We start from the raw sequence: 27832 nt of genomic DNA, 5'->3' as shown, positions 1-27832 counted from the left end.
GAAAGAAATCCCAGGTACTGGATCAAAGAGGATTTGCTGTCCTGGATTATGAATAAGAGGGTTTATCCCTCTGGTTTTGCTCTCATCCATGTTCTTATATAAGCACATATGGTAATTTATACATATGGAAATGGTCATGGAAGGGGCAGCTTATGCAAATTTGCTATTACATGATTTGTATTTGTTTTCCTGGAATTTTAATTGCTTTTCCCAGTAAAATTGCGGTCTGCAGAATGTTCCATCATCATTAGAGTGTGCTGTTCTTGGAGGTAATGGTAGGATTTGTTACCAAACCTCCTGAATATAATGCAGGAAGTGCAGAGAAATGGATGTCTCTGTGTCATGGCACTGCTTTTTTAATAAACTGCTATGAGGCAATCTGTGAAATCCACTGGGACTGCAATCCCATGGATTTTGGTGGAAGTGTAGCAGTTTATACTTATTAAAGAAATGTCTCATTATCCTTAAGGTGAAAGAATAGCAGGCAGTTCTGTCTAGTTCTGTAATTTGTCATGAGGAAGTTTTGTCTGAGAAGTATAAACCCCAAAAATATAATTAGCTCACAATTTTCTTCCTGCTAATGTAAGTCCAGAGCCAGATTGTGTGGATTTTTGTAATCATTCTTACTGCCTTTTCCCCCTCAAACAGCATCTAAGCCAGAGGTACCCTAGTACTTCTTCCAAAAATAGGCAAAAAACTAAGTCAGGCCAGTACTTTGGTGTGTTTGAGTTTTAGAATATGAGTCTAGAAGGAGAAAAAATGGGTTTGAAGGAAGCTGTAAAAGTCAGATGACATCATTGCCATAGATTCCTCGATTAATTGAATTACAAGGAAGGTGTCAGAGGATGCTTCATCTTGCCTTTATTTACTTCAGGTGAGATCTGTGAAAAAGGAGGTCACTTTTAGTCTGCAAGAAGGGAAGAAGTGTAAGAAAGGGCAGCCAGTTCCTTTCAAAGTTGTCTGCAATAGTCAGACATTTAATATGTACCTGCTGCAATCTTCAAATTGCATCATTACTCGGTGCTGTTGGAACTTTTTTTTTTGCAAGATCCAATATAATGTCTGTGGAGTGTCTTCACAAACCTGTGAATGGAATCAATACTGTAATGCATTAAGGTTTTCTTTGTTCTCCAGTTGAATCATTTTCTTCTTCAAGTGGTTGCCTCCTGTGCATATGCTCATGTCCCTTCTCTTGAGCTGGAGATTTTTCAGTGCTGGGTTACCACTTGATGGTCTGTAAGGCTGCAGCAGCTTTGGTACAGCACAGTTAATTTTATAGAAAAACTTTTTTCGTCTCATTCTTGAATTATTTTCTACTGCTCCTTCTTTCTCACACTTCTGTGAGAAGTGAGGCAGAAGCAATTTCGAGTCCTTTATCCAGGGGTAATTCTCAGAAAAGTGCCTCTGCTTTTATGCTTTGTCCATTTGTGCACAAATATCCCTGAAATGGCCAGAAATTCCATCCTTATTTGTCTCACTGGGAGGCACCATCCCAGCAGGCACTCTGAGGGCTGAAGGTGCAGGCTGGGAAGGAACACCAAGAGAAACTCTAGACTTATTTCCCCAAAATCTGTCCTTTCTGACACTGCTCATACCTCCCTGTTCACTCTGAGACATTGTGCCATTTTAATCACTCTTCCAGGAGGAAAAAAATACCACCTGCCTTTGGATGGGTATTTGTTTACAGGGGGAACTACCCATGTGGAAGGGACTTTTCCAGTCTCCTCATGCTCCAGGAGAGCAGAGCAGTGGTACCAGGGAAGCTAAAAACCACGGTGTCAATCTTTCCCACCAGAACTGATCACTGAAAGCAACTGAAAGCTCCAAAGAGGGGTGGAGGGAATGAAAAAAGAGCAGTTCTTAGTCTTGTGCCTGCGTATGTTTGTTCTTGGAGTCTCTGAGATCTGTTCGTGTAATTTTTCCTCCCCGAGGCTCAGTCTGCTTTAGGATTTTGGGGCAAAAGATTTTCGTTAACTCTTCTCCTGGTTCTTCCCTGAACAGATGGTTTTCCTGAGCTATCAGCTGTTACTGATGCCTGCCCCACTTCAGTCTGTCTCTATGGTCCTACAAATATCTGTACCTTTGCCTGGTTCATCTGGACACACTTCAGACACCTCTTTTGCTTGCTGTAATGCCTATCTCTGGCATTCCAAAGCATCAGAGAACAGGAAGTCTTTTTCCACTGACTGAAATAGTAATTTTGAAGTGACTGGCTCTTTTCTGGGCTTCACTGTCCCTCTTTCAGGGAGAATGACCTCCACCCTCTCATTGTTGTTATATTTTCTGTCCTCCTCTGGTACTGGCTAGCAGAGTGGGATTAATTTCAAAGCAAGTTGCTCTTAAGAGTTGCTGATTTTAATTTAAAAAGATGACTTTGACAAGTGCTTTTCAAATGGACGTGTGTATTTCTGTGGTCCCATGTGGTTTCTATCTGTTTCCAGGTAAAAATGCAGAACTAAGGGCTGAGTGTTCCTAACAGCAGTACAGGCTGGGATATTATGTGGAAGTGTTGCAGTTATCCCAGATTCCTCTGTGAATGTCCAAAACCTCCAGCGTTTAAGGAGGACATTGGCAGTCCAGACATACAGAAATTTAAAAAAAGAACGTTTCTGGGGCATCCTGATCGTCTTTCTCTTCCCCATCCTAATTTCAGGCAAAGCTGTGTAGTTAGTTTTTAAAAGATATAATTATCAAAGTGTTTTGATCCCCAGTTCGAGCAATCCATCAGTGTCCTCATTCAAGGGGAAAAAAAATACCACATTTTATGGCCAAATGCATCAGTACAGGCTTACAGCACTTTATGATACTCGTGGAGTTCCACAGGCAGCCCTGCCATAATGGCCAATTAAACTGGGTTTACAGCTGTTCTTTGAGAAGTTACTGAAGGTTATCTGTCCCTATCAGGAATGTGTCTCACATACCTACACCTGCTTCCCTCCCCCAGCTGTAGCTTTCTTGTTATCCCTGCATCTTCTGCTTTTCCTGTGGGTAGGTCCATATCACATTTTTTTAAGCCTTAAACAAGTGTCTTCAGCAGTGAAGAGCCAAAGGCATTTGTATTTGTAGGGAAAGGAGTTAACTGGTTTAGTTTGGAAGCAGAGGAACATTTCCATCAGTATTCAAGGAGGACTGACATCCAGGAGATGAACAAGAGGGATGAAACTGAAACTTCTTACTTTCATGAAAAGCTTCTTAGTTTTCATGAAAAGAAGGAAAGAACAGAGAGTCTTTTAAAGGCTCCACGAGATGGACACGTTACTGAAAGTTAGAGAACAGAAAGGAGATGGATTTTGTCTCATCTTCTATATTTTCTTTGAAGATAATGGTATTTTTGTCAAGAGGGAGAAAGGGTTAGATCGACATGGTGAAGAGAATAGAAAGAACATTAGTTCCAACTTCAATGGGATGAAAAAATCAGGTATTGGTGGGTGCCACAGAGAAGGAGAACATAGAGATAAAGTTGTGAGTGGCAGAATTGTGTCTGAGATAAAGGCCTTCTATTTAAAAGGCTAGTTAAGTGTTGGAATAGGCTATCAAGGCAGATTAGTTGAAAACTGTTAAAAACAGATTTCTTCTCAATGGTATAGGTTATTTTACATTCTTCAGTGGAAAAAGATGGACTGGATGATTTTTTTTTTTTTGCTGTCCTGTCTGGCTCTGTTATTTCTTTGTAACTCTTTTTAACTCCAGTGGCTTTGATCTGGATGGTTGTTCACTGTGGAACGTGTCGTGAAAGGGGTGAATCTTAAAGATGCCGAAACAAAACGTGCCTCTGAAATTTATATGCTGATCAAATATAATTATATTTAATCTAGGCTTCTTCCCTCAAACTTATCTAAGTAATCAAGCCTTGTCAAACAAAATGGTTCATAGTAGTGCCTAGCAGGGCTTTCAGTCTTTTTAAATCAAATCTTAAATATTCCACAGTTGTTTGAGCTTTAGATTAAAAGGTAGTCAAAAGCATGTAACAGACACAGGGTTTAATTGTTTTCATCTGTCTATTGATTAAATGTTGGAGTGTCAGAGTCCCAGAACAGTGATATCTAATGCTTGAAAGCTTAATTGAAATCTTTATACTTTTATTTTTGTAGGACCTTGGTGTCGGAGCGAAGAAGGTGAAGTTATACGTTGATGAGAACCTCGTATTTGAGGGTGAATTAGAGAGAGCCTCTGGAGATCTCTTTGCTGACCATAACACTACAATTGACCTTACAGATCACAAGCAAGGTATCTCTGCATCTCCCTCAAGTGAAAGGAAAGAAGTAAATGCACCTGCAGGCACAGACAGGAAAGCAGACCTACATTTTAAATGCTCAGAATCAAGCAGTACTTCACTAAACTGGAAATCTCTGCCAGAAGAAAATCTTCTTGAGCATAAAATGAACTCAATCAGCTTCACAAAGAAACATTTGCCTGAGTTAGAGGAGGATCTAAAAGCATTGCCATCTCAAGTTTGTGTAAAGGATGCCAAAGAGACTTCAGCAGTAGCAGCAGTTGCAGAGCACGTTCCGTCTGATGATGAACTCTCTCTGAGCGAACAAATGGAAAAGTTAACAGGGAGAAAATGGTCTGATTCCACAGGTGCACTTCCACCTTGGTTACAGTCATCTTCCCCAGTCACTGAGAACAGCCAAGTTACTCCCAGTAAGCAGAAACCTTCCTGGCTTGCTACAGAACAGAGTTTAGGCTCGAGACTTCAAACACAGTCAGAGGGGATCCTGAAAAACTTTTCAGACCTGACAAATGAGGATGGCAAATCCCAGAGAAATGAGCTGGGAAGACCCAGTAGCAGGAATGCAAATGGAGATGAGAGGTCACTAATGCTGACCAGGAAGGATGGTGATGTGGGCTTGGACATTTTGGAGCCTAACAGGAATTGCTGCAGCTCACAGCACCCTACGAGTGGGAGGAGAAGTGTCAGATGTGGTAAAAAGTTGGGATTAAACACTATAAATCTTGGAGAAGAGGATTCTGCCCTCAAAGGTAAGAGGTCACAGTAGCAATCTCAGTGCAAGTGCTGACATGTTCTCCATTTTGCACAAGCACAAACTCAGTTAAGTGGAAGGCACCTCTTGAGATTCCTGGAGGTGCAGACAGGGGGATTTTAGTTTTGCTATTTGTGGTATTTTCCTCATTCATACTCTGATAATACTCAGACTCTCTCTCCCTGTCCTACATCTGATGTGAAATAGTCTTCTGAAAAATTTACATTCTGATTTAGTGGGTTTTAATTTATTTGGAGCAGATGGAAGACTAAATTTCAGTAAATTGTTTTCCAAGAATTGACAGTTCCTGCAGACAGCAAATGTTTGCTAATATCAATTAAAATCTGCAAAAAAATAAAGAAGAGTGTGTCCTCACGTTAGTGAGTAAATTTACAGAGTTTATTTGTGTAGTGGGTTTGTGTCTTTCTCAGTGAGAATATATTCTGAATATATTTATTCAGAGTGAATGGAAAACTGCCCTTATTTTCCTTTCTCCCCTCGTGACTTTAAAAACTTCACCCTCAGACATCTGGTTTATTTATGAAGAGTTTTCCAGTAAATTCAGCTGTTATCTGCTCCGTGCCTTTTGATTATCCTTGTCATCCTTCTCCAAACCTTTTTTATGTCACCTGGATCCTGTTGGAGGTGAAGGATCCAGATTTGTGTGGTTGTGTTGGCAACTTCTAAAGTTCCTGCTCTCTCTGAACCTTTGACAATCCCTGGCTAAGAAATCTTCTGGGTGTGGGGTAATATTTTCATGTTTAACAACTGTAAACACCAGAATAGAATTTCTTACCCACAGGTTCTGCTTTGTCTGTCTTTTAACCAGCTTCTCAGGATGTATTTTTAGTCTCCCCTGTTCGGTTTCGAGCCATGTCACTCTGATTCTTGGGTTTTTGGCCTCTTCATGCCCTTCTTTGGCATTCTGTTGTTCTTCAGCATTCAGTGTCTTGTCTCCAGTGAAGAGAGTCTGGCAGAACAAGGACAACAGGACCCAGGGAACTGGAATAAGATGTTACAAAACCACAAGTGGAAATTATGGTTGTGATTGAGCATCAAAACAATTTGCATGAAAGTGTAGCTTGCTGGGTATTGAATTTGAGTGCTTACATTAAAGTAATGGTCATTAGGGACGGGAAATATAACTAAATGCAGGAATGCCAGTTCAAATTCTGCAGCAGGTACTGCAGGATTTTTTCAGGCAAAGGTGAGGAAAATGCTCCTTTCTAAACTTAGAATGTCTGGATTTTTTGTTCTCTGACCTTCTGTGAAGAAAACAGCAATTTCATCGGTACCTCTGAAGTTATACCTCAAAGAAGAGAAAAATAGGGAAGTATTTGGAATAACTGCCATCTTCCCTTCACCTACCCACTCACCACAGCCCTTTTGCTGTTTCACACATTTTACACTATCTTTGTCAGGTTAAAACCTTAAGATTATGGAAACTGTAAATGAATCCCACCTTGAGAATTTCTGTTCCGTTCTAAAAATGGAAACAATGTTGGATTTTTAATGTAAAGCATTAGAAGAAGGTTATCCTGGATCTATAATGTCCCCTCATTTTGCTCAGAGCAGGTTATTTCATGTGGTGCTTAAAGCTCCCAACATGTTTTTGTCCCTGGGAAAATTGCAGCCATCCAGCAGCTTTTGTTCTCTCTCTCCTGTGCTGTGCAGGGTAAAACCATCTTCAAAGTGGAGCTGGGTGAGCTTTAACAACAGGGAAAGGGTTTGAAGTGTTTTCCTGAGAGTGGTGGCTTTTAATTGGCCCAGGGCTGAGGGAAGTGCAGCTTCCCAGTGGCAGTGTGTGACAAAGGGCAGGCTGCAGAGCCTCACACCAATGTCACAGCACAGCTCTGGTCACTCAGTGAAGGGTAACAAGAGCAACAGAAATTAGAAATAACACCTACAGGCTTGGCTCGAGTTCATGGTGCCATAAAAACATCAATTTTTCTTTGATAACCAGTTTAATGTGCAGAGGAAATGCTGGGAGTCTGCTGATAAAATTAGCAAATAACATATAATTTGGGGTATTATGAGTTAAGAAGATTGAAGAAACTCACAGAAGGATGAACTTGAGGACTGAAGCAGTGGAATGCAATTCCACAAGCAGTGCTTTGCAGGCTCACTTGGGGACCAATAACCGAAAATGAAGTTGTAAAGCTGAGCAATCATCAATTGCAAATGACCGGGGAAGGGAAGGCTCGTGGCTGAGTAGCTGATGGCAGGTGGAGGGTGGAAGGCTGGTGTGACGCAGGGTGGTTGGAGCAGAGCACTCCCAGGATGGATCAGCACAGGCATTTTGGGAGAGTTAGGGAAATGTTCGTATCTCAGCACAACCACTTGTGAGACGTCAGTCGGGAAAACTGCGGCTCTGATCATCCATTTTCGGGCAAGCTGATTACAAAGTGGAACAGAGACAGAAGAGAGCTTTTAGGATGATTTGGGAAATGAAGCATGTGATTGCAGCATGGAAATATGATTGCTATTTATAACTGCAGGGAGTAGAAAAGAGATTAGCACAACAGAGGGAGAAGAAAGGTGTTTTCTTCAAGGTAGTGTTGGCCCCAAATGTAGTTTAGGAAAGTTTTGAGAGGAGCTGTGTGGTGTGTGTTGCCATCAGAGGCAGGATGAGGGACTTGGTGGTTGAAGACACCTATCCTAAACCCACGGGGAGTTTGGAAGTTTGAGGTGTCATTAATAAATAATGCATTTTAAATTCTTAAAAAAACCCCACCAAAACAACCCAGTAAACCTTCAGACAGTGGGCTCTGCTTTTGGGCTCTCTCTGCTTCCCTTTCAGAGCTTCACTTCTCCTGTTGTCACTCCTTAATGCACCTAACAAACCTGTTCACCTCCCCTTGAACTGCCTCAGAAGTGCTTTACAATTGTAATCTCTGGGCTGTTTGAAGTACTTGACATTTAAAAAAAAATAACAAAAAAGAAAGGGAAAAACTCTCCCAAACAAGACAAGTCAATAGATGTCAAATACTCTTCTCATCCTACTCTGCTCACCTTGAAGTTTTCAAGCTTCGACATTTTAAAGCAATAAATATATATACAGTATCTTCTCCAGGTAGATTGTGAGGCTCTGGGATATACTGTTTGGGATCACCCACCTCTGGAGTATCTGTACTGACGGTGGTTTGAGCAAGAAAGGGACTTATAAGTGACTGATGTCCTCTGAAATACGAAATTTTTCTTCCTATCTGCATTTCCCTTGTGGGGTAAGGAGGAAGGGCCAGGTTGGACTCCAGGCTTTCATTCTGGAAGACAACCCTTTTCCAGGTAGTTTCCCATCTGCTTTGAAATTTCTTATATTTATCTCATGTGTCCCCACTGTAAATGATTATTTGCCATAGATAGATTAGGAACATTGCCTCTTCCCAGCGTTTCCAAAAACACAGTTAAAAGTCAGTGGTGAGCAGTCTTTTGGGAAAACATTATTTTGCATTTTACAGCAATTGGCATTTATTCTTGATAACCATTTGTTTTAGTATCCACCCAAGGACATTGTACAGGAGTAAAATCTGGCCCATGGGCCTGTAATTGTTTAGAACTCCACTTCCTCTTCTTCATTTATTTGAAGACAATAGATAAGTGGCTGCTTTATTGAAAATCTTTGTTATTATCTGTTCTTAATTGTTTTGAGATGGAAATGAAGCAGCTCCCCAGTGCAGCCACCAGGAGAACATCCTTTGCTTCCACTGTTCCCTCTGATTTGTTGTCCTCACTGCATTCCCATTAGATACATTGTCATTATAGCCCTTCTACATCTCACACTTGCTGAAAAGTGAGAAAAATATTTGGACATCACCTGCAGAGAATGGAACACTCACTTCATCCTCCTTGTGCTGAACCTACTTCTTTTCTCACTCCTTTTCTTTATATCCATGGCTGATTTGGAGAGGATGCACCAGCTTTTCTCTGTAATGCTTTCCCATTGACCAGTTCAGCTGTATGAAAGATCTGCAGAAGTGCAGACAGATGATTTAAACTGTTGAGACAACCACACAATAAGTTTCACTGGGCAAAATCCCAATTTCTTTAGGGGTTGAGTCAAGAATTCTCAGCCTAAGAGTTGCAGTTTGCATCATGGCCTGTGCTCTGCTCTGTTAATAGTTAAAAGTGGTTGTTTTCATTATGTCTAAATGGGGAAGGGAAACTGGGACGTGGAGCCTTCATAATAGGGAGGCAGTTTAAAAGTGCTGCTTTTGCAGTAGGAGAATTTCACAGTGAGGGACACGAATATGACCAGCATCATTCTGCAAAGTCCATGTCGTAGCAGTTTGTTCCCAGTCCTGCTTAGACATTAAATGCCTTTGTAATGTTGTTTTCAGAGGAAGACTTTTCCATCAAGGACGTAGCAACCTCGAGAGCGAAGTGGTGCAGTGAACAAGAACACACTCTGCAGGAGTCCTGGAACTCCTTGGTGAAATTTAATTATTCCCATCGTGGCCGGATCTCGAACATGGATTTTCAAGGGGATATCTTTGATGAGTTCCTCCACCAGCAGAAAATCGCCCGCTCCGGAGATCATCAGCAAGCGAGGAAAGAGGGACTGCAAACACTCCCCAAGAGGCAAGAAGAAGAAAATGCAGTGGAGGCACACGATGGAAATGATTTTGAAATTCCTGTTTTACCTTATGGGCAGCACTTGGTGATAGACATTCGAACAACGTGGGGAGACAGACATTATGTGGGTCTTAATGGAATTGAAGTTTTCAGTTCTGAAGGAGATCCCGTTCAGATTGCAAAAATAACAGCTGAACCACCCGATATAAATATTTTACCAGCTTATGGGAATGATCCCAGAATAATAACCAACCTAATTGATGGGGTAAATCGGACGCAGGATGATATGCATCTCTGGCTGGCACCATTTACCCCTGGAAAACCTCACTTTATCTTTATTGACTTTGTGAATCCCTGTCAGGTAGCTATGATTAGGATTTGGAATTACAATAAATCTCGAATCCACTCTTTCAGAGGTGTGAAAGACATTATCATGCTGTTAGATGAACAATGCATCTTTAAGGGAGAAATTGCCAAGGCTTCAGGAACATTGTCTGGAGGTATTCTATCATTTCTTATTTTCTTTGTGGGAACAGCAGTACAGTGCAAACAAATGCACTTCACTTGTTTGTTATCACTTCCCACTTCAAAGCAAGCTGGCACTTTGTCTGGTATTGAATTTAAAAACATAAAGCCCACTAATGCATTCTTCACTGATACTGGGGATTTTAGCAGCACATAGAGCTGATCTCCATTCTTAACCATGCCTTAGCATCAAGTCTGTGTTTCAATAATATCAGATAGTCACGAGAAATTTAAAAGTTTCAGCTTTTTGCTGGTTTTCACATATCTTTTGGAAAAGGTGATAGAAAAGCTTTTTTCCCATTGTCTTTCCTATGTATTCAAAGTTTGACTGAATTCTCTAGTTTTTTACTTGTGTGCAGTGTAAATTTGAGAATGAAATACCGATTATAGCGGTATCAGTATCAATTTACCAGAAATCATTTTTAAACAAATTGTTTGCAAATTAAATGTAAGGAAGGACCAAAAATAATTTTTATCACTCCATATATTCTTTTGTATTACTTCTCCATTTAATTCTGTGTGTTGCCTTCAGCTCCAGAGCACTTTGGGGACACTATATTGTTCACTACTGATGATGACATTCTTGAAGCTATTTACTGCTGTGATGAGACATATGATGGAGAAATGGGAAATGCCAGCTCCTTGAGATATGAGGAAGAGCTAAAGAGGCCAACAACTGCTGACAGGGAGGGAGATGAAAGACCTTTTACACAAGCGGGTTTGAGAACAGAAGATCAACAGGTAGGGCCTTCTCTGTCCACAACTCTCTATAAATGTCTTTCTGAAACATGACATAGAAGTAATAGGCACATTTCCATGGTGAGGTAAAACTCTGCAGAAGAACTAATACAATTATTTTGTATTTTGAAGATTTTATTTTTTTTTAACTATTTTGAAGATTTTTTCCCACCAGCTCAGTAATTTAAGTGATATTTTAAATCCCTAAAGGTCCTCCAAATTTTGGGTTCCCTGACTAATTAATAAGCCTACAAGGAAAGCTATATTAGATTTTTTTTTTCTTTACTTACTTGGACAGAGATTATAGGGAGTTCTTTTTGATTTAGGTACTCCTGAAGGTTTATGCACTGGCAGTGATACATACAGTTATTCATATAATGAGTAGCTGTCCTCCTTGTCACTCCAAACTAAAGATTTTTCTGTATTTTCCACGCAGAATATACTCTTGCTGGTTTCTTCCTCCACAAATTAAATATCTTAAACAGAAATTATCTCTTCCTGTCCTCCCATTTTCCTTCTCTGTATTTTTTTGGTTAGAATCTCCACAGGTTTGTGTGCATTTTGCAGCACAAAAAATGCCTCTTTTCCATGCAGTTGGTATTTTACTCCTTGAAGGGAAGGTGTATTTTCAAGCACTGGGGTCTTGCCTTGTACCATTCCAGCCCAACATTCCAGTGTGTGAGCAAAGGTCCTGCAAGATTTTCTCCTCGTGATGGTGTGGGGCAGACTCTGACCTGATTTCCTTAAATATTCTACCTTCTCAGGATCTTTTGAGCACCTACTGCTGCATCAGTGAGGTTCTCTTTTCCAGGGGTCACACTCTTGTGAGTCTGTGAGGAGACCCAAATTCCAGCTGGTTCAGCTAAACTGCTCCCAGGGCTATGCAGTTCCTAATGAGCCTTGTGTGGTTTTCAAGCATTCCCATTCTGTCTTGTCCTCTTTTTCTTGTGCCTTCAAGACAAAGGGAACTACAATGACATTGGGATTTGATGTCACTGCTAAAATCATGAGTCAGTGTCTCTAACCCTTGGACTTCTTCGGTAATCTTGGTCCCATCTTTGCTTGTGATGTCTTAAACTGTCCAGACACCTTTTGCAGTGCAGGATTTCATGAACACAAATTGAAGTTCATCTCTCTTTTCTTGATCACTTGTTTATTGTGAGCATTCATCGGGACCTCTTCCATGGCAGAAGCCTGGGCCTGGACTGTCTGGCCCTTACTCAGGGTCTCTGCCTTTCATTTTGCTGTGATGCCCTTCATCCCCCTGTTCTGACTCTGAAATGTGCTGCCTCAGCAGTGGAATAACAAATGCTATTGTGACTGAGCCATTGATCTCCCTGTCACTGTGTATTTGCTGATTTTTGTGGAGGGATGCTTATGCTACCAGGATGATACAGATCCACTGGGCAATTTGTCTTCCCCAGCACAACACTGTCAGACCAGTATTGGGTTTGAACACTCTGTGCTGCTGATCGTTCCCTGCTCAGGAGGTGAAATGGTGTTTTACTACAAAACTTTTTAAAAGCTCTTACAGAAGTGTCTTACTTTCATGTCAGTGTTATCCATGGTCATCTGTCTGTCCCATGAGTTCAGTAACCCTTAACGTGCTGACCTTTCTAGCAGATCAGACCTGTTCCAAGTGCACTCGATTCAGCTCTGTGGCCACTACTGGGTGCTTAGGGAGAATGTAAGAACAGCAGAGACAGGCAGTGGTGTTTCTCTAAAACACTCAGCCAGCCCTCAGAAGTGTGTCCCACAAGGACCTTTTCACTTAACCTTTGTGTTCAGTATCCTGCTGCAGATTTTTGTTGCATTAATTCATCTCTTAGCTTTTTGAACCCATGTACACTTTTAGAATTTACAGTGCTCTGTGGCAAGTTTCCCAGCAAAGAACCTCTTTCTGTTTGTCTCTAGGTTCCTTTAATGTCCCCTAGTTTTTTGTGCTGGAAGAAACTAAACAATTATTCCCCATCCCCTTCTTCAAGCCACTCAGGAGATTCATGCCCCTTTGTTACAGTCTCCTAAATCTCTATTTTCTGGAATGGTTAGTCCAACTTTAGTTATTCCTCACAGGGATGGTGCTATACAGTATGGGCAGGTGGAGGACCATGGTAATACTTCCTACTTTTTATTGCTTTTCCAATAACTCCTGTACTGTGGTGCTGTTCTGTTTTAGCCATAAGAATCTGAGAATGCAGGTAGGACAATGCTCACAGGCAGAAGTAGTTGGAATAGCAGAAAATTAGAGCATGTCTGAAAGAAAATATAGGAGGCACCACTGGAATAAGGGATCTGAGGAGACAAGAAAGGGAGAAAAGAGGTGATAATGTGACTGGCACAGATGGTTTATGGTCTATAAGGGAGGGCATTATTTTGCAATCTATAAACCCAGTAACTTTATTATGCCCGTGGGTTTTGATTCTCAGTAAAGTTACAAATTTTAATTCCCAGGCTGGTCTTTTAAAGTTGTTCTAAGGAAGAGGCATCAAAGGCAGAGTCACTGTTTTGCATGAAACCCCCCCAATAGGAAGGGTTTTCCACCTTCTGTAGGTTCCCTCTGTGTGTGTATTTATTTCAGTGCACACTTCTTGTTCAGTTTCACCTGAATTACCTTAATTACCAGAGGGACATTTGCTGCCTCGTGAAGGATATTGCAGGCTGGGAAGAGACGTCTGACATCCAGGATGTCAGTGGTTATACTGCAGGGATCTGATGGAACAGTAGGAGAACAGTGATGACAAGTCTTTTATTTATTTTTAGGCACAATGTGGGTCCATTTGATGTATTCTGGATGACAGGAAGTTTACTTCTAATGATAAATTAAACTATAGAGGAGTCTGGACTTCTAATTTCCTGTTTGGCTTTTTGACTACTAATGAGGATTGAGCTGATGTTTTTATAGAGCTACTCATAAAAATACCAAGATGTCATTCTAATCTGCTTTATTAATTTTGGAGCCCAATACTGGTATATGTAAAGTTAGGATTGTTTTCCTCCAGTGTAGCATTTTTAAATTTACCCACAGTGAACAGAATCAGCCATATTATCACACTCAACTCAATGAAATGAACTTTACCTGCAACCCCTTTGCCATTTTTCTTTGTCTTTACCACCCTGCTTGCCCCAGGGTGATCAGCAAATTCTGCCCTCTGTTTATTCCCTCTCTGGTTTGCTGTGCTGAATGGCACAGGCTCTTTTTCATTAGCACTGTCAGAGAACAAGCACAAGCTTTTGGACAAGTTTGCTTCTTTGTTCTGCCTCGTAGTTCTTGAGAAGGAATTGTGGTGGCACTCTCTGGTCTTGACTTCCTTCCAGACTTCTTGTCTCTACAATGCAACAGATTGCAAGTGCAGCATATTATCATTTTTTAATGGCAATCTGCAGGTAAACAAGAGTGACTTCAGAATTTCAGCCTCTCTGAGAGTAGGTAGCTCACAGTACAGAGTCTCCCATTCGACATTTCTGTATAAATTAACCAAAAAACCTCACCCTAACAGTCTTGATTTTCTAAGGATCCATATGATTTTTTACATTTTGGGGCATGTTTTCCATTATTGGCAGGACAGCCAGGGTGGGCAGGCAAAGGGGAGATGGATATACAAAAGGCTGGATGTAGTAAAAGCCAAAGGAACAGACATAAAAACTCTGTAAACAATGCCTGTAATGTATGTTTAATATTGCACCTGTTGATTTTCTTTTCAGGTTCTAGAGCCAGACCCTTTTTCTGAATGTACACCTAAGGAGGCAGGAATATTTACTGGAAAATGTAAGTTCTTACACTTCTTCCTTAACCCCCCTCCCCAAACATGTTATCAAGGAGGACCTGATTTGTCAGAGCTGCACAGAACTTTGTGACAGATGTCAGGTCTAGAATAAAGAAGAGGAATTGAATATTTAAGGCAGAAGCTTTGTTTACTATGGCATTTACAACATTATATCGTAACAGTTGGCTTTTAATCTCAGAAAAATAACACTAGCCCTTTGCCTCGTCCCTGAATGGGATTTCCAATAGCTGTGTCTCTTACCCAGTAATTCTTTCCCAGTCCTGTGTATTTCTGTAGCCTGAATTTTTCAGATTGGATTGACAGTAGAAACCCTGCAGTAGAGCTGGATCAGAATGTTATATTGATGCTTAAAGTACCTGTTTCCTTTATCCTGTACAAACCCAACTCTCTGTGGGCCTTTAAATGGTTGTCCAGGTAGATGTTCTAGATGGCCCAGATGCCTCAGGATCAGCTCCTGCTCCTTTGATAAGAATTTCCAATGGGTTTTAGGAAATGTTTTTCACCCTGAGGGCACTCAGACACTGGAACAGGGGTTGAGAGAGGATCTGAAATCTGCCAGCCTTGCAGACATGCGAACTTCCCCTGGATAAGCTCCTTAGAGACCTGATCTAATGGACATGCCCTGAGCTTGGAGGTGGATTAGACACCTGCAGAGGTCCTTTTCCCCAGCATCCTCCTCAGATTCTCTGAAGGCATTGCCACGGTGAAGGGAACACTAAAACCTTGTGTGAGTGGCTGCTCCTCCCTGGCTTTTCCATAGGAAAATACACTCTCATTTTTCCTGAGAAGTAGTAAAAAAAAAACTTGCTTGTGAAAGCAAATAAAAAGCCATGCTTGAACCCTGAGCAAGTTTAGCCTTAGCAATGGTCTTGGGAATAGCATCTAATATCAGTGTAGCCAAATTTGTCAGCTAACAGAGCTATTTATTTCTTTGTGTCCTTGCAAATGCTAATGAGATCTCACACCCAGGGGAATTTATGTGTATATCAAGACTTGCTATAGCTATTTAAAGGTGTTTGGGCTGGATGGCTTAATAGGTTTAATGCTTGTTTGTTTTTTCAGGGCACCATGACTGCTGGTGCTTCTTTAGACACTATCCAACCTCTTTAGTTGTGGGTTTCTGTAGTCTGTGAAATGAAGGATATCTTTAATTTACAGTGATGGATTTTTTTGTGGAACCTGATCAGACTGAAACATTACTTGTTATATCTGTATATGCTATTTCTGGTTTGTTTTTTTTTTTCAGTAAGGCATAAAACAGGTGGATCTGAAGATACATGTACAACCTTTTGACTGTCCAGTTTTTCTTTCCTATTTATTTTCCAGAGATGCAGGCTAATCATTAATTAATAATATTAATATTGCTGCTTTTCACTGATGCTGTCCCATTAAAATACTTCCCTGTGTCCAGTTCTGATGTGAAGGTAGTAACTTAAAAACATTAGCAAGGCGAATTTGTGTTTTGCTTTAACTCTGAGTTGGTGTTCTCTAGCAATTTATGGGATTTATGAGAGGCTGGATTTATATGAACATATATAGTCATTTAGCTGGTGAAAGATGATGGATAGACTTCAGACTAATCTGTCTTCTCTGTGTCTGCATAATCACAAAATCTGTCATGTAACTGCTTAAATGTGTCACTGAATTACTGTCAGTCTGCAGTCACGGTAATGAGACACTTGCTAATGTGCTTGATCAGGAGCTGTGGAGTTAAAAGTGAACAAGGTGTTGGCAGCCCACCACAGGGTCTAATGCAGACCAGGAAATACCCAAATCCAGCATAGGAAGTGATTTAATCTGCACAAAATATACGTACTGCTGACCACTGGGGCTTGCATGCATGTTTGTATTGGCTCCTTACTTCAAACGAGATAAATTATGTGTAATATTCTTTTATATAGGCCTGCAGCTGAATTTTACCATGACCTGGGGAGACTCCCATTACCTTGGACTGACAGGACTTGAGGTGATAGGAAAGAATGGCCAGGCACTAAAAATCAGCACAGAACAGATTTCTGCTTCACCCCAAGACTTAAATGATCTTCCAGAGTACACAGGAGATTCCAGAACGCTGGAAAAGTAAGTAAGGAAAGGCTTGGATGCATTTTTACAGCAGATTTTATAAAGTGCCAGAATTATATAAGCTTCTGTTATGATAGCACATGGTAATGCAGAGATGATTTTCATCCCATCACTGCTCATTCCTGGAATTCACAAGCTGCCCAGGAACAGCTTGTTGTAGAAACATGAATGAGATGTTTCCAAAAGTTGGTGTTTGAGTTAGGAGATGGTAACAGGCCTGCTCGGTATTTCTGCCAAGGACTTTCCAGGAAGAAATGTGGGTGTTCTGAAGCATCTGTCTGTGCATATTCAGTGATATTTGTGCAGGATTTCTGGATAACTTCAAGGAAAATTTTCAACTTAGCAAAGAGTGAGGATGTGTTTGGGAACTGCACAAACAGGTGCCATTCTTTTGGCAATTTTTGCAGCTTTTTTTGGTAATTCTAATGAAGTTTTATTCATTCACAAGTATATTTCCTCAAATTAGCTTGTACATCCTAAATGGCAGTATAGAAATCACAGGCTGTAGATCTGGAGAGGACTTGGCATTTGGTTGTTATTGAAGCTGCATCCTGTTGTTTCTGAGTCATATCTCCATTTTACAGGGTATTTTCAGTTGCAATCCTCTGCTCTGGCATGTTTATGGTCTGTGACTGGGCTTATGAATTAGGACTTTTCAAAGTCTCTGTAGAGTCTTCCTTAGAATTTTGTATTTATTTTTACATGTGCATAGCTCTGTTATTTGTAATTTCTGCTAATCTGAATAATGCAGATATCAAACTTACTTGTGCAGAATTGCTTGTTTCTTCTGGCTATTTGTGTGAAAATCTCATCTGTAGGCACCAAGATCTAAGAAATCTTCCCCTGATGTGTTTGAGGAATGTTATTTATGGTGCCTTTTCCTTGCCAGCTTTCCTACTGTTTTTTTGGCCTGTGCACACACATTTAACCTTCCAGAGTTTACAATCCTATCAATTTAGGGGTTTTTTGATCATTAATTTCGTTGAAAGATGGCTTTTAATAAATTTGTTTATCCTGCTACTGAGCCAGGCTGCCTTTGAGTTTGCAAAGTCCTCCCTCTTTCTGATGTCTTCCTTAGGAAGTGAAATACATTTTTCATTCTTTTTTTTTTTTTTTTTTTTTTACATCCTTGATTGTTTTGCTTAAGACTTTCTTTGGGCACAAGAAATAGAGGCTTTTTTTTTGGCTTTTGGTATTTCTGGAAGCATGTTGAATTTGAGTACACTACAGTGCTCTTCAGCTGTGGCATTTGGAATAAGTCCTGTGTGCTCTTCAAGTCAAGAATTATGTTTTCTCTCATGGACTCCCTAATCAGCTCTTCTGTGAAAGAGTCATTATTCAAATCTTTTTCTTTAAGGAACTGCCAAGTCTGGCACTCATTCTTCCATTAAACTTTTAAATAAATATTAAGTATATACTTACTTTTTTGGGCAGTGTACCAAAGTAATTACAGTGGACAATTAATTCATATTCTTTACTCCGTCTTCGTGTGCCGAAGTTTGCATTAGGAGAATATAAAGTCAGGATTCCAAAATGAGGAAATGACAGATTTAACTTTATTTGGCCAGCCTGAAGCCTGTGCTGTTATGAAAAGGCATTGTCCTGCTGGTAGGGAGCTCTCTGAAAAAGCAGGGATGTGACTGACTGTGGGAAGAAGGACGTGAGCAAACTCTGGCTCTTCCCAGGGTTATCCACCTGCCATCAGTGCCTTGCTGGATCCAGCAGAGTTGTGTTGGCATAGTAACACACTGCAGAGTGCCAGACAGACTAGTTGAGGCAGGGAACTAGATGATTAATAAATTACATTGTGGCTGGGCCTTACAGTTTTGCCTCCAGCCACTTTGGTACAAAGGTAGTTGAGTTTTCCTCTGCCCACCCCTGTTCACACAGGGAAAACCTATGGATTTTGCTGGTTTTCCTCAAACAGACCCAGCTAAAGAAAATACTGGCTTTTCTCTCCACACTGCCTTTAATTCAATAATTGTGTGTTATTTTTGATGGTTACTGTGCTTTTTAATTCCTGCACGTGGGCACAAGAAGCCCTGGAAGCCGAAAAGTGGCATCTAGAACAAACACTGAGTAAAGTCACCGCTTTCCATGAGAGAAGCCAGCTTTTCCCTTCCTGCAGCTAATGGATTTTTCTCTTTGTAGGTTAATAGATGGGACTAATATCACAGTAGAGGATGACCATATGTGGCTCATTCCCTTCTCTCTTGGAGAAGATCATCTGCTCACAATCCATTTTGATAAAATTGAAAGTATTGCAGGGCTTCGCTTTTGGAACTATAATAAATCTCCAGAGGATACCTACAGAGGGGTAAGTAAAAGAAAAGGAGCACTGCCAGCAAAAATATACAGCAGTGCATTGGAAAATTGGTACTATGATGAATGAATATAGCTGCCTTAATGGAACACCATAAATCTCTCTAGATTGTCTGAGTCTGAGTTTTGTGGCAGGTGTAATGCATTCCTGTCTCCACAAACAGCACACATTGAAAAAAAAAGCCAGAGATACTTTAAGGAAATCTTCAAAGCTGATTTTTCTAAGAGACACATACAATACCACATATTATTTTCAAGATATATGATCCTCAAGAGGTATCCTCTCAATAGCTAATATTTAGACCTACCATACGATGTTGTGTTTCCTGGAATACAGGGAATGATGTAAGAGGGAAACTTTTCCCATAGAAATTGTGTTTAGTTAAGTTTCAGAAGACCATTCAGTACTGCCTTTTCCAAGAAGCAAGAAAAGTCACTTGAACCCTTAACTGGGAAAGTCGATATCTTTAAACAGTTTGCTAAAATAGTTTAGCTAAAAATGTATAACGTACCTCCTCTCTTCTTTTTCCAAATTTGTTGGGTTTGTATTTGTTTTTTTTCATACTGAATTATTGCAACTGGCTGGCAATTGGCACCTGCTGGAGATAATTTTACACCTTGTTGGCAACCTGAGTTTGGCTGTCCCTCATTTCCCTGCTGTATTTGCACTTGAAATGATAATGAAATGGTAGTTGCTTTTTACTGCATGGAAAGTTTATGAATCCATTTGTTTCCAGACCTCCCCTTTTACACAGAACTGTTGCATTGTTGATGTCCAAATTCAGCCAGTAGATAAGAAGAAAACCGTTGATATGTATTAAACTGAGAGACAGGACAAAAAGGATCAGCAAAGTTCTGGGAAAAAAATCTCCCAGCTGAACTTGGATGCCTGGAACATTCATGGGATTGGGCAAGATAGTGGCAAAGTTACACAACTGTGTCTTTGTGTAAATTCACCTGCCAGGAATTGCTTTAATGTGAACACTGCCTGGCATCTTTTAGCATCAGCATGGGGGCTCTTGGTGCTAAAGACTCCCAGAGGGCCAGAGCACAAGATCTTTCAATTAAAGCACAATTGATCTGGAGATTTTAACATATGGCACCTCATTTTGTGCCACGTTGCATCAACCCAGCATGTTTGACACATGGGAGGGTTCTGGAGCATTTTGAGCTTCCCATCTCAATGTACCCCTGGATTAAATTAAGGTGTTTGGTGACATTTGTGTCCTGATTTCAACTGGGATAGAGTTAATTTTCTTCCTGGAGTTGTGTTTTGGATTTAGGGTGAGAATAATGTGGAGGACACACCGATTTTTAAGTTGTTGCTGAGCAGTGGTTACTAAATCTCCAAAATCTAATGTGGAATTTGGTCTTTGGAGGCCAAACCCAGAAGAAAAAGGAAGAAAGGTGTGTTTTCAGCAGTTTTCCTTGGCTAGGAAGGAAAAAGAAGTGAGTGTGATTCAGGTGTCCATCTGCATGCATAAAGTCCCATAGCAGTTAGTGGGTACAATTAAAAGGAATACAATTTAAAGTGGGTACAATTTAAAAGGATAAAATAAATGCAGCTCTGTAGAAGGATAAAATAAATGGTTTGGAATACTGAAAATGCAAGATACTGGCTGGGTCACAGTAAAGAGGCTTTAGGCTGTAAACCCAGGGCATCATGACATCTCTCTCTTGAAGTATTGCTGTTCCTTCTAAGAAACAGTCCCTGGGCATGAGATATGATGATTTTCTAGGCAGCTGCAGGCTGCTGGATTCTATTCACAGCTTTAGTGTGAGAGGGTAATGGCAGGGAACTGTCAGAATGAAGACTTGGGTGCTATTTCCAGCTCTGTGAAAAATCACCTCGTGAAGGCTTTGTTATGCCATTTGTAAAATGCAATATGTGACGGCTGAGTGCCTTCTCAGAGGATGAGAATTCCTTAGAAATGAGGGCTGGAAAGGGCACATAAATATAAGCAGCTGTGGTGTAATAGGTAAGATTTCATCTCTAAGTCTCCAGGCTTCCCATTCACGACGTGTTTCCATTTAGGAAAGTGTATTTCAGTGGGTTTTTCCCTTCCTCTGCTTATCCTGGCAGGCTTATTCAGCTCAAAAGTAGCACCCAGAACTTCTAATAATAATAATAATAATAATTCTTCTTTGCTCCCAAGTGTATTAAAGATGAAACCAGAAGCAGTTATTTCTCCATACTTAGTAGTCACACAAACATTCCCTCCTAATTAGTCTTCAGGCTGTTTGGAGATGAACTGAGCACCTCCTCTAGTCTAGTACAATACCTGAGGTTTTCAAAGCAAGCAAAAGAAAAAATCACCCTGAAAATTAGTCGCTTTTGGGATATTGCATGTTATTATAATTGAATAAAACATCCTTTGCAAATGGAAAAAATGTGAGAACTGTTACGAGTATCAGGTCACTGATAATATACAGGACTTGCAGAATGCTCAGAATATTTTAAAGTTCTTGGATAGACACCTGAAATGTGAATTTTAACTATAAATATTGCATATTTATTTTTAATAGATCCTAATAATGAAAATTAAATATTTGCATACAAGCCTAAGTTAACCTCAAATTATCTTTTATATGTCAGGAAGCATGAAATCCAAAGATGGGAAAGCTTACTTTTAGACTAAATAAAGCTTTTTGTTAACTAAATGAATCTATTTTGGTGCAGTCCATTAATCAGCAGGCTTTAATTGCAGTGCCAGTTATAAGGCCATATTGTTATATTTTACAGGTGTTATTCCTTCCAAACTGGTACTTCAGTGAAAGGCTCAGGGCAATAAATGCTGCTGATGATTAAGTTACATTTACCATATTTCAGGGCAAGATGCAGTGATTAATTGTTGCTGCATGATTGAATTGTTCTGTGCCTGGGATCGTGGACACAACAGCAGATGGTGCTGATGGGGGAGGGTGAAGGGGCCAGGGCTCCTGCATCATTTGAATAAATGTGACTGAATTATTCAGTTTAATCTTCAGAGCTTGTATAAGACGTGTTTGCATCTCTGATGTGGACACAGCTCAATTCTTTCTGTCTGGTGCAGGTACCTTTTCTTTATTCATATGCCCTTAGGTTACACACAGCACTGCTTGGCAGATGAGTTTGCGTGATCCTGGGGAAGTCTAAGTGCCACCTGCCACAAAGATAAATAGACCTGGTGAAATAGAGGTTTCTGTAAATGCAACAGAGCCACAAAAGGCTGCTCTGGAGAGAGCACCAGACTGTGGGATTTCTGGAAGGGTGGCTCCAGCCAGGGCTGGGCAATCAGACCTGACCCAGCAGTGCATTCAGGTGCATGATGAGTCTGCTGTCTCCTAAGATCACCTTTGGGACATGTGCTGGCTGAAAAGCTGAGACTTTTCATTCTGATCCCCTGTGTAAATATTGCTGCAGGCCCAGGAATCAGAATTGTTTAGGTTGGAAAAGATTAAGATCATTGAGTCCAGCACTGCCAAGGCCACCACTAAACCACGTCCCCAAGTGCTTCATCTTCATGTCTTTTAAATCCTTCCAGGGGTTGGGACTCCCTCACTTCCCTTGGTGTCCTGTTCCAGTGCCTGACCGCCCTTTCTGTGAAGGGAAGCTTCAGTTTGCTGAGATCTAGGGAGATGCAGTAATTGAGGGATTTGTAAATACTTTTTTGTTGGATAGTTTTCCCCCCTAAATCCTCACCTCTTCCATGCCCATCAGTGACACTGAATTGCACACTAAGAGTTGCAACTGGTATCTGCTGGTTTAGGCTTTCCTGTGCCAAAGGATGTCACACAAAACGGGAATGAAATAAAAACAGCAAAGTAACTGCAATTGCTTCAGCCTCTGAAGCGAATGCCATTGTTTGCAATCTATTTTAATTTATGTCATGTCATGTAATCTCATGTTCTGTTGTTTTAAACAAGGCCAAGGTGGTCCATGTGTTGCTGGATGGGCACAGCATCTCCCCACCGGAGGGGTTCCTCATCCGCAAGGGACCGGGAAATTGCCACTTTGACTTTGCCCAAGAAATTCTCTTTCTTGACTATCTGCAGTCCCAGCCAACTAATAAAGTGCACAGGAGGTAAAGTAGGATGTTTCTATCATGTGAACCACATGATTTCTCTTGACTGGTTTCCCAATCTTCCATGTTTATGGAACAATTATCCAGCGATAATTGTACGAGGCACCTGGATGAAAATACAGAACACTTAGAGCAGAGTGTTTAATTGGGTCTTAATTATAAACTGTTACCCAGATTTTATTGAGATCAGAGGACAGTCTAGTCCATAATCACAGGTGGAGGGGCCAGGGGGGCTCTTTGTAGAGGCTTAGTCCTTTGGGTTTATTCTCTTCTTTTCTGCATGAGCCCATGGTACATGAAAAAACTGGTTTGTCTTGGGTTTTTTTGGCAGGACTGGGTCAAAGAGAATGGAACAAGCCAGCATGGACTATGAAGCACCCTTAATGCCATGTGGTTGTATCCTCCTCTGTCATTTTCTAACTTTTAGAATAGAGAATATTTTAAGAGTTATATGCTATGATTGTGAGTCCTGAGCTTTTTGAATCCAACGATTTCTGGTGCTTTAAGAAGTTAACAGGACACCAAGAACAAGAGAAAGGCTTGCATAAAGTATGACTTAGGAATAAATAAATGGAACACTGGCAGCTTTTTCCCCTGAACTGCAAATAAGTGTTGGACATTGAGATGTGGGCTGCACAATACTTTTTCAAACTTGCAAATTAAATAGCCTGTTAGGACAAAGTAACAGTACCAAAACTTTTCCTTAACAGCATTTTGCTTTTCAGTTATTTTCCAGTTTCAGCTCCTGACAAGCTGGGGTGATCCATACTACATCGGCCTGAATGGACTTGAGCTGTTCAATGAACATGGAGACCAAATCTTACTGACTGAGAACAGTATCCTTCCCACACCGAGCACTCCTGTCCCTGGGGATGCACAGTTTGCTCCCTTCAAATTTTCATATGGCATCCCTTGCTCCTTCTTCCATTTCCAACTGATCTTGTGTGATCAGCTCTGCTTCTATTTCTATTTGTGTGCTGAATATTGTTTCTATATGTTTTTATGTATTCTAGGTAGTTTCAGAAAAGTCTGTACTTGGGATGCACCAATAAAGCAGGATAAGGTTAGAGAAGGGAAGGCTTAAGAAGGACATGGTCTTTTTTGCTGTTGACATTTATTTCTTCTGAGGAATGGAAGGCCCAGAAATTTTGCTGAGCTATAAATTCACAAGAAAAGGTTGAGCTCGGTGCCTTTTTTTATGGAAGCTTTCACTGAGCCCCAGGAAAGAAATTTTTCATAACTCTTGTTCTGGAGATTTAGGCTGTTCTAGACACCTGATCCAGTCACAAAGATCAGGGCTGAGGGTTGGAATTTGATTCAGGGTTCCCTGGATAACCAACAGAGGGAATGAAGGGCATGTTTGAGAGACTGGCAGTCATTGAGGTGACACTTCCATGCTCCATCCCAGCATACAATTCACATACAATACCCAGCATACAATTCACATGGTTCACTTACACAGCAGAAACACTTCTTAGGCAACCAGAAAGAAATAAATAGCACAAATGCTACATGAATTGCATGTCTCTAAGGATCCTCATTGCCTAATAAATAGGAGATACAGCGAAAAGGCAATAAAGCCTTTTTCCCAGTTTTTGTTTGTATCTTGTATGGATATGTATGATGATATAGTATGATGGACTTGGAACATTTGCAATGGGCAAGAAGCATTTTGAAATTGAAAAGTGGTAACAAATTGGTCTTAAGAGCAAGGGATCTTTAACTTAGCTGGGATGGCTTTACAGTGCAAACCAGTGCCAGGTAAAGAACCCTCAGCTCGTTTTGAATGATCTCCTGCCTGTACAGTGGTGTTGATGGGATGTATTAGGATCCTAAAAAAGCATATTTGTCTTAGTGCAGTACTTGATGTGATAATTCAGTCCTGAGTCTGGAGCTTTCCTTAAACACTTGAGGCATTGCTGTGCTCTTCCTGAAATTCTTTATAAATACTTAGAGACTCAGGCCTTTTAGAAAACAGGACAAGGGGAAATTATTATCCCTCAAATTGGATTGCTCAGGATTTATAATGCTGAAGACAGTGCCATCCATCCACATTTCTTTGTCTTTAATATACATATGTTTTTAATGTAAATATTCTCTTACAGAGGAAATCTGGTTGCCTGTTCAATGGGAGGTTTAATCTTTCCCTCTCAAAGACCTGATGGAAGGTCTTATTAGACAATTACTGATATTTTCCACAAACCCTGAGAAACCAAAGCAAACCCTAGTCTGATGGCTACCTCCTACAAGGATACTTAACTTGAGATAGGTTTTATATGAGGACTTTTCACAAGCTTATCATAAAAAATGAGGCTTCGTCACCAAAGAGCTGGGACGTGCCTGTTCCTGATAACAGAACTTTATTGATGAAGTCATAAATACGTATTTGAAAATAAAATAAATGCAGCTAGTTAATTTATTCCTGTTTTTAAAATAAATGTGAGTGCCAGAGTCTTTAAGTCTGCTTTTAAAAGTCCTGCTTTTAAAAATGTGCCCCCAAGCTACTTCTGTGAAGCACTTGGAGCGCTGCTGTCGTGGTGAATACTCATCCGTGGAGCTGGGGACAGCAAGCTTGACCCTTTAAATGTGGTGTTCCTGAAATGCTGCTTTCAGTTATTTGCACTTAAAGCTTTTTTTCAGACATTGCTGCTTTTCCAGACAGTGTCAACGTCTTGGAAGATGTATCTGGAGACATCCGAACTCCAGACAAACTCATTGACAGAGTCAATGACACGACTGATGGCAGACACATGTGGCTGGCACCAGTTCTTCCTGGCTTGGTACATTTTTCCCTTCCTGTTCTGTCTTAGTGATGTGTGTGGCTGTAGCTGGAAGCACAAGGGAAAGGAGAAACATATATAATTTGTAGATAAACTTATTATTAGTAACTGATATTAAATCGCTTCTTTTTAGAAGAGGCGCTTTTTATTCCAGCTTCTCTCCACTGCTCAGGCAGCAGCAATAAAGGTTTCCCAGGTTTGCAATTCCTGTCTCCTTGGTGCAACAGCAGAATTTCCAAGGCTGGTAGATGGTTTTTGAGTTATTATGATAAAGATAATGATGAAGCAGCTTAATGTGTGTATTTCGTGCAATAAACACCTTTCAAACGGGAGTGAACCGGGATCTTAAATTCATTTTTACAAAATGCACTGAATGTTGTTCCAGCAGGAAGAGTTATTTTTAATCTCATTTCCTGTGTTGAATTCAAATTCATAGATTAGGGATGGCAGACTTAGTATTTCATGTCCTAAGGCCACAAATGATTCAGCCTTTTTAGTAGTCCCATGTTTAGATAGGGGATATCAAATAATCTAAACAGGAAAAGCAGATAAATTTAGATAAGTTTTGACCTTCTTTTGGGAGAGGACATTTTTTATGGGCCTGTTATGGACATCATTAAGCTGTGTTTGTTTCTTAGAAGGGGATGGATTTGAAAAGAGAAAAAAATGTAAACCTGACGTGATATGTTATAACTGTGTTGGGAAAATCCTTACTCCATTATTAACTGGAATTTTAAAAGCACCGAATTAAGGCAATTTTTATCCTTACATGCTGTAGTGCAGTGTATATAATAAGATAAAGTTTCTAAGTATAGTTGGGAATAGTGACCACTTGCATTTCTTAGGAAAGTGGAAGGTCTGTGTAATGCTTGAGGGTCCTACTGTGTAGATCCCACATTCTGAATCCTGGTAATTTGATGGGATGCTCAGATATCCATCATAACGTGAGGAATGATTGATCTGACAACCATCTGAGTTTGCTCCTGTCCTTATAAAAGCCATGCTTGCAGAGGCTGTTTCACTGGGGCAGAAAGGGAAATAACAGTCCCTGGAGTTCTGGCAGAGATGCAGACACTGCTTTGTGTTGCTCTGTCTGACACCAAAGTACTGCAGAAGAACATAAAATGCCAGTATTAAAGGGTAAATTGGTAATGTGCGAAATGCACGAGGCAGAAGGAATTTAATGGCGCTTTCTGTCCTTGAACTGTAGCAAATTACACCTTTTTAAGATCCACAGAGTCCTTTCCTCTCCTCCATCTTCCCTGGGATGGTTGTTGAGCCGGGAAGTACAACTGGATTAAGCCATCAGGCTGTTGATGCTCAGCCTCTGTAGCTGCTGAACCAAAGCCTGGGTGTCCTCACACCCTCAGTGCTGGGCTGCTCCAAACCACTCTGGCTGCCTGGAAAGCTGCATTAACTCTTTGCTCTATAGGAAGGCTCAAAAGCTTGCAGGAGATTTGTATTATAGCTTTTCTTTTCTTCTTCTAAATGTCTTTTTCCTTTCTGCTTCTGAAAGTGGTTTTGCCTTTTGCAAGTTTGTTACTAATTAAGTAGAATTTGAATTCTTTGTTCCCCTGTTGCTGATTGTCATTTTTATTTATTTGAATGGGTTTTTTAATCAAATTTATCATTTGCTGGGGGACTAACAATTTCTTTTGGAGACTAGTGGAAAATCACAGATACAAGCATTCCTATTGATCCCATTTACCTTTCTTTCTTCAGTAAAAAGAAAAAAGCATAATGATTTAACATATCTGGTGATATCTCCTCTAATACATCAAAGGATTAAAACTTCAGAGGATGCTAAAGATGGAGCTTAAGATATGTTGATCCAAAGTTGATATAGTGGCTCATAAAAGGAATAGCACAGAATTAACTGTAACAGGCAAGATTGGTTTCCTACAGGCTAATCTTTGGTCTTAACATCTTGGCATTAACGTCACTGAAAGTAAAGTGAATAATACATCAAGCAGTAATTG

The 27832-nt window shown here is 40.4% G+C and overlaps 1 protein-coding gene across 5 annotated transcripts in view; it reads left to right on the top strand.

Moving 5' to 3' along the window:
• Nucleotides 1-27832, top strand: part of KATNIP (katanin interacting protein) — a 56712-nt gene that overhangs the window by 22032 nt on the left and 6848 nt on the right. For all 5 annotated transcript variants that reach the window (XM_050317210.1, XM_050317212.1, XM_050317211.1 and 2 more), the window contains 10 exons: nucleotides 4092-4983; nucleotides 9323-10057; nucleotides 10615-10823; nucleotides 14523-14586; nucleotides 16507-16684; nucleotides 18839-19004; nucleotides 22916-23073; nucleotides 23405-23469; nucleotides 23799-23909; nucleotides 25714-25853. In XM_050317210.1, the coding sequence (XP_050173167.1) occupies nucleotides 4092-4983; nucleotides 9323-10057; nucleotides 10615-10823; nucleotides 14523-14586; nucleotides 16507-16684; nucleotides 18839-19004; nucleotides 22916-23073; nucleotides 23405-23469; nucleotides 23799-23909; nucleotides 25714-25853 (2718 nt within the window). The remainder of the gene's footprint in view (nucleotides 1-4091; nucleotides 4984-9322; nucleotides 10058-10614; nucleotides 10824-14522; nucleotides 14587-16506; nucleotides 16685-18838; nucleotides 19005-22915; nucleotides 23074-23404; nucleotides 23470-23798; nucleotides 23910-25713; nucleotides 25854-27832) is intronic.

The sequence above is a fragment of the Myiozetetes cayanensis genome, unplaced genomic scaffold, assembly GCF_022539395.1.
Source record: "Myiozetetes cayanensis isolate MyiCay16 unplaced genomic scaffold, myiCay2020 scf20-37, whole genome shotgun sequence".
NCBI lineage: Eukaryota > Metazoa > Chordata > Aves > Passeriformes > Tyrannidae > Myiozetetes > Myiozetetes cayanensis.
The sequence above is the reverse complement of the archived record's forward strand: the minus strand, read 5'-3'. Positions and strand labels throughout refer to the sequence as shown.